Source organism: Diadema setosum, chromosome 3, assembly GCF_964275005.1.
Source record: "Diadema setosum chromosome 3, eeDiaSeto1, whole genome shotgun sequence".
Taxonomy (NCBI): Eukaryota; Metazoa; Echinodermata; class Echinoidea; order Diadematoida; family Diadematidae; genus Diadema; species Diadema setosum.
Genome location: NC_092687.1, coordinates 9,040,475 through 9,048,076, shown reverse-complemented (window position 1 = coordinate 9,048,076; position 7,602 = coordinate 9,040,475). Strand labels below are relative to the sequence as shown.

General features: G+C 36.6%; 1 protein-coding gene across 1 annotated transcript; it reads left to right on the top strand.

Annotated features, from left to right (window-relative positions):
* The first annotated feature begins 2,434 nt into the window (after positions 1-2,434).
* Positions 2,435-4,300, top strand: LOC140247007 (uncharacterized). The gene has a single exon (XM_072326313.1). It carries the CDS (start codon positions 2,435-2,437, stop codon positions 4,298-4,300), a length of 1,866 nt encoding a protein of 621 aa, XP_072182414.1.
* The last annotated feature ends 3,302 nt before the right edge of the window (positions 4,301-7,602 follow it).

Genomic DNA, 7,602 nt, shown 5'->3' with positions numbered 1-7,602 from the left:
CGGGTCTTCCAAGACTGAGGAAGTCATTATTGTCATGCAATAAAGAAGAAAATTCTTTCTCTCTCTCTCATATATATATATATATATATATATATATGAAGACTTTGTTTGCAAAAACCGATAAGTCCATATTTGTCAAATGGAGATATTTGCAGTTAAAGGTCAAGAAAAATATAGAGAATAATAAGAAATTTTTGCTTCCTTTGACCATAACTTCAAAAATGTACCTTTATATGTAGTGACCAATATATCATTTAAAAGGTATTATTTTGTACTTTATGACAGAGACCTTATTTCAAAATCTTCAAAAATGGACTTATCGGTTTTTGCAAACAAACTCTTCATATATATATATATATATACATATTGTATAGATTGAAGGACTTCTTGTTCCATTAGACCTACATACAAACAGACAAATGGACCTTGATGGACGCACGATTCTTAATAAAGATATCTCTCATATCGCTCATTTTCATTGATTTTTCCCTTTTTACATGACAAATGACATAACTGGATGATGTTATCGCTGATAAGTAGATGTACAAGATCATGATTAAAAGAGTAGCCCTCCCCACGTTAGCTGCATGCTCGAATCTAATACCCATATATATTTTGATGAGTGTATCTTTAAATGTTTTATAAGTGTGTCGTATCAAATGTATACGTTTATGACATAATTCTTTATTTATTCTGTATTATGTTTTGTTGGAAAAAAAGAAAATAAATGAATTGAATTGAATTGAATACAGTGCAACTCATTATTAAAGTGCAGCGCAATATAGGTGTTATGAATAGACTGAAATCTTATATTCCTGCATGAAAAGACCCTTCTAGTGTTATACTCCTCTTTGATACTCCCTTACCTTAATTATGGAATTTTAGCTTGGGGCAATACTCATCAGACACTGCTGAATAGAGTGTTATTATTGCAAAAGAAAGCCCTCCGTATCATTTCTAATTCTCCTACACGTTCACATACAAATGCATTGTTTGACTGTGATAAGCTATTGAAAATCAACGAATTATTCTTATTTAACTTAGGTCAATTTATGTATATGTATGATAACAAATTACTCCCGCCTATCTTTGATTTTATGTTTCAAAAAAATCAATCATTCCATAATTCCCCACCCGACGTTCTAACGAGTTTCATTTACCACTTCTTCGAAGGATTTTAGCAAAGAATACACTTATTTACACCGGACCAAATTATTGAAATTCCCTGAATCATGATTTAAAATCTGCTCCATCTATATACTCATTTAAAAGGAGATTAAAGTCTTTTCTTTTACAATCTTATAATGACGACTCGCAGAATCAGATTAGTTTATAGGCTTACTTTGCTACTCATCCGTAATATCGCATTGTCGTTCTCTTTATTATTGTAACTATTGCTCAAACCTTGATTATAAGATTTTCTTTAACCTATACTTCGCAGTTGCAGGGTTTGTTCTATATTCTTTTTTCTTCTTCTTTTTCTTCCTCAAACCTCCGAGGATCGTCATCTGTATTGCATATTCCTGTCTATTTTGTTACCTCTTTATCACGCTATAGTCTTGTTTCCTCTTGTGTCGTCAAGTCAGGTTTTTTTTTCTTGTTTTTCCTCCTACAAGTAGTCTTATTGCTGTCCCAGTCCTGTTGCATGTTCATTGCTCTGTTTGTAGTTGTTTTATGTATATAACTGTTTGTTCGTCTGTCTCTTAGTGGGCTGCCAAACTTTTTTGTGACGAACTTTTTGTGCGGATTTTTTGCTGTTTTCAATTCAATTTTTACATCGGACTTCTAATAAAAGAGGGGCCCACACTCTACAAGCTCTGTCTTTTTAGTGGGTCCCTCCGTTTTTTTCACACAGTGCATATATTGAAAACTATTTCACTTTCGTTATCTTAGCAACTATTGCAATGTATCGCTACTGTTAGTGTTTTTTTTTTTGTTGCTATTATTGTTGTTTTCTCTGTACAATTGTATGCATTGATTTTGTCACTTAAGAAAGTGAGATTTATGTTTGTGTTATATTGTGGAAAAAACGAATAAATATGAACTTGAACTTGAACTTGAACTATTGTTTTACGAATACTTCTTTAAGAGTATCAACGAGTTGCATCTGATTTTATTCTATGTCATCGTATGACGGGCCCACGATTCGTTAATGTGATCTCCTCCACTCAACTGAACAATCCTAAATAATGAAGTTTCTTTAAACCCGGAAATGTATCCTCAGCGAAAATGATGAAAAAAGAAAACATTCACACTGCTCTTTTAGATTGTGCTTCATTATTTCGTTCGGTTTTAAGAATCTATACATTCTAACAGCATGTTTCGCACGAACTTTCTCCTCTTCTATCTGGTAAACGCTAAACTCATTTTTTTATTGTATGTATTGATGTTTTTACCACTTTGTGTTTCTTTTGCTTTTAGACAAATAGACACCATGGCAACTGTTCATCAGATCAGCAGCCAGAATCTGGAGTGTCCTATCTGTCTGACTCTTTTCAACCAACCTAAATCACTGACATGCTCTCACACGTTCTGCAAAGACTGTCTTCAACGAATATCTCAAACTCAGAAAACGATAACATGCCCTATATGCAGGAAAGAAACGCCCCTACCCAGTGGAGATGTGGATAAGTTGCAAACCAACATACCATTGAGTTCCCTCGTGGACGAAGTGAAAGTCACGAGTCCAACATGCACAGTTTGTGAGATGGACAACAAGTCTCCAGCTGTGTGCTACTGTCAGGACTGCGGGAAATATATGTGTAAAGCCTGTGAGAAAAGCCACTCTACGTGGAAGCCGTTCTTCAACCACGAAGTGGTGTCCGTGAGCGAGGTGCTCTCGGGAAAGGCTCCGCTTAAAATGCGACGGAAATGTAAGAAACATCCTAATGATGATGAGGAGTGTTTCTGCACTGGATGTCGGGAATACGTCTGCTGTAAGTGTGTGATGTTGAAACACTCAAAAGCAGGACATGATATCGAAGAGGCAGCTATCTATGAGGAAAAATTGATTGAAAATATCAAAGAGTTGAAAAGGGGAGTCAAATCAAAGAAAACGACCATTGAAAATCATATCAAGTTCATAGAGACACAACGCAATGAATTAGCAACTATGTTTAGAAAGCTCAATGAGGACATCGACACAACGTATGAGGAATACATGCAGCTATTGTCAGACAGTAGAGAAGAGCTCAGAAGTCGAGTGAAACAATGGTCTGAGAAATTCGAGAAGGAATTACAAGTCATGGAGGAAGAGAGTCGGCGAACAATCAGTCACATGAACGCTATGGAAGAGCTGGTAACTAACGGTATGAAGGTACCACTAGAGAAAAACGCATTGATAGCACACGACACGCTGTGCGAAAACTTGAAAAGCTTTCTGGGACGAGATGATCCTGATGACCAACCACCGAGAGGTGTGACAGAACGAGCCCAGAAGATTTCATTCCGTAGATACGAGAAGGTTAATGAACTTTGTCTAGGAAAGTTGGAAGGTTATACGTGGGATGTCCAGGGAGGTGACGTCTCACTTCCCTGGGATGTCAAAGCAAACGTAAACCTCCCTAGCAGAAATTGCATGTCCTGTATCTCTCGTTCACCAGGCGGTAAGATGGCAGTGGGATCGTATAATGGTGGAATCCATCTCTACTCCCCTTATGGCGAGTTACAGCAGACCGTGCTGAAGAATGTCGGAGTCAGGAGAATTGGATTCCTGTCTGATAGCCGGAGTGTAGTACGTGATATAAATAACAAGGTGTCACTCTACACTCCTCAGTGGGAGAAGCTTGACGTCACGTTCGAGACGATGAGGGTGGATAAAGGAAGGTATGGTGGTCTCACTGTGGATAGAGATGATAATATCTACGTGGGTTATAGGGAACTCATGAAGATCCAGGTATTTACCCCACAGGGTGGCAAGGCTGTCAGGAGTATGATGTGTGATGGACATAGACCATCGCAATTATTTTCCTTTAACAACACGGGAAAACTGATTCTACAAGACTCGACTGCTGTGTGCCTTGATGGCACGGGGAAGAAGGAGAAAGTCTTGAAGAAGGAGGGTATGATTCCCTACCCAGCTGTTTGTAGAGATGATTCGGTCATTGTAGCCTGGGTGAAGCACGACAAGGGCCTCTTCAGTATCGATCGATACACGAGTGATTTGAAGCACATGCACAATCTCATTATTGATTTTAGTATAGGAAGGGAAATGTTGAGTTGGTACTATCTACAAGAGTTTGAGAGTGGGGAGATAGCTTTCTGCACTCCAAACAGACTTTACATATTAAATGCGATTTAACGTGGACTGTCATAGACGACATTTTGCACTGCAGTAGTATATCCAAAAGAAGAAGATGAAGAAGAAGAAGAACAAGAATCTTTGGTGTGATATTCTACGTGACTAGAATATACTTTGAATGAAGTTTACATGTAATGATTGTCCTGTACATGTATCATGCCTTCTCACATGAACATTCATACACTTATAACGGCTTTAATCATGTCGAAGATTTTATGAGGATTGTTAAACATTCCAAAAATAAAGAAAAGTCAGTTACAACATTTTTTTTTTGCGACATTCATGCTCTAAATGATACAACGGTAAGCTTGGGGGACGTTCTTCGGGAGAAACCAGCAACAAGAGACCTGGGGTCTCGGGCTTATACCTGATTATTCTAAGACCACCTTCCAGGCATTTTTGCATAACATTACCCATGAACATAGAAAACATGCGGAGTGGGGCAGATTTGAGGGCTCCAGGGGGCATGGCGATCAATACATTCTATATTATTTGTATTCCTTTTGGAGAATTTGAGCGTGTATTTTCAAAAAGGACATCAAATCTATTAAAAAAAAAAATCCCTCTTTTTTTCATTGCTGGCCCCGATGGAGCTACCCCTGAATGTACCTTATTCATAGAAGTCAATTAGATACATTCTAATTGTAGTCACCCATAGTATCTGATGTTTTGAAGAAGTTTTTGTTTTGTATTAAAACAGGTTTTTTTTTACTTTGTTTTAAAAATTCTTTAATTTCGGGGTTCTGCTAGGGTCCATTGTTGGCCCCTACGGGGCTGGAAGTATGTTGTTCATTTATGTAAATAGGATTGTCCAATCTTGGCCAGCAATACCGTCGAATAGATGCCCGCCATACATGCCTCGCTTCTTACCACCAGCCTTGCTGTCATCACAAGACTCGCTTGGTGCTTCTCCAGCGCCATCTGTCGAAACCATCACTGCTTCAATAGTAGCCCTCACACTTGCTGGTTCGAGCCTAAGAGAAACACTATGAGTAACTAATAATACGAAAGTATTGTTTATAGTGTCGACATCATGTATCAATGAGGTTATGTACATTATCTGTATCTTATGAAAATTTAAAATGAATAACATTTCATTGACATACAAAAATTAGTGTTGTTGTTGTTATAATTCCAGTGTTTCCTACAAGCTGATCTTTTTAGTGGAACACTGTTTTCCATCGTTAGGTTTACTTACTTTTTCTTTGTTGCCATGACAACGTGCATTTTTTCTTCTTTATGACATCATTCGTGCATATATTCTATATTGTATTTGAATAAAAACTGTCCTTATCAGAGGGATGAAAGACAGATTGACAACTTGTACCGCTTTGAATCATGTTCTTTTTTCTTCTTTGATTAAGGAAATACATGAACTATTGAATTGAATTGAATTGAATTGAATTGAATTTTATTCAATTAGAAATTAATTGTAAAATGGTGGACATTTACAATGCATTGGCATTCTAAAGTATTGTTTCTTTTTGCATTAAAAAAACAAAAAACAATATCAGTGTTTCGTTATTATCAATCGCCGGTCATTCATTCACAGTGTTACATACCGATATCTGCAGTCTTCTTTGCTCTCTCTCTCTCTCCCTCTCCCTCTCTCCGCCTCTCTCTCCACCTCCTCTCACTGCAGAGAGACCTGAAACATTTGAGGGTTCAATGGAAATTCACCCGATGTATCTTTAATGACATAAGCATATCTGCCCGTATAAGTTGTAATTATGGTGTGTCCATACTACTCGTTGGTTCTTCTGCATTTCTGCATTGTTTATTGTTGTTGTTGTTGGTTGCAATCACTTGACACTAAGCGCCTTTAAAATTGTCTACTTCCCTGTGTTTGTTTTTATTTCTGGTGGCAAAAGGTCACTAAGTTAAAAATATATAAAATTTATATATTTTGACAATTTTGTCATGGAACCTCGCCTACAGGCAGCAGCAGCAACTGTATAGTGCCACTTTACATAACGATTTGATATCATTGCCAATCCTAACTACTTGAACTACGTAAACCTGTTATACTTGCTGTAGTTGTTGTTGTTGAAGATGTTGTTGTTGCTGTTGGTGTTGTTTAACAACAAGACCGTTCTGTTTTTTATGAGGCCACTCGCAAAATAATTTCAAATTATCCAAAATATCAAGTACAAAATATCCAAAATATCAAGTACAAAATATCTAGTTCCAATGCTCTAACTTAATTCCACAATATTTGCACGGGAGTAAACTCTTTAACATCGTGTATCTTTTTTAGAGATTGACTTTGCAGCGTCGGGCTATCACGGGATAATCTTTACCACACCCTACTCCTATATCATCACACTCGCAATCCCTTTTCCATTCCATAATTCTTCTATTCTTACATATTCATTTTCTACCCTATGTATATATCCAGGAACTAATATGTTTTTTCCCCTTTCAGTTATACATAATGTAAAAAGATGACAACAATAATCACCTTTATGTCTTTGTTGTTCTTTTATTCTATGTCTATGACTTATACATATGAAGGTTCGAATATTCTTTGTTGTAAAACACAGGGCCCCGTGGAAGATCACGTATTTGAACTGGACACCATGTATTTGAATATGAGTTAATTAAATAAAGAAAAAATAAATATCCATTTCTGTGCAATTTCAAAGGGACTGTACAGTACTGGTTGAGGTGAAGATTCAGGTTTATAACATTTCTAAGTGAGATAATGAGAAACCTCTTATGAAATATGAAAGAGCTTGTAATTCTAAAAAGGATTAAACATCTTTCTTTTTGTGATGAAAATGGCTGAGACATCAACAAAAGTGGAAATAATAAAATGCGTCAGGCCATGCCTTTTATTAGGATCTTCTTGGTTGACCTTGTTTTTTTTGTTTTTTTTTTTTGTTATCTCAGCAATTTGAAAACCGATTTTCATCAAATACAATTTTGACTCCCCTTAGAATTACATGCTCTCTGACATTTCATAGAATGGTTTCTGAATATCTCGGACAACGTTAAATGCTAAATCCTCACCTCAACCAGAACTGTACAGTCTCTTTAAAGGAAATCAAAACCCGAAGAGAAATGTGGATTGAGTGAAAGCAGCAACAATAGTAGAAGGCATCGGTGAAAGCTTGAGAAAACTTGGATCATCGATGCAAAAGTTATGGTTTTTTTTTTAAAGTTTTTGTGTTAGAACCGGTGGATGAGATGAGTATATATATACCGGAGTTCATGACGTCGTGTGTGGACAGCAATATAAAGGAAACATTAAAATAATTCAACAAAACTTCATATTTCATGAAAATTACACATTCTATCAA

Excerpts from the sequence above, each read along its gene's own strand:
- LOC140247007 (XM_072326313.1), top strand. The coding sequence starts at position 2,435 with ATGGCAACTGTTCATCAGATCAGCAGCCAGAATCTGGAGTGTCCTATC.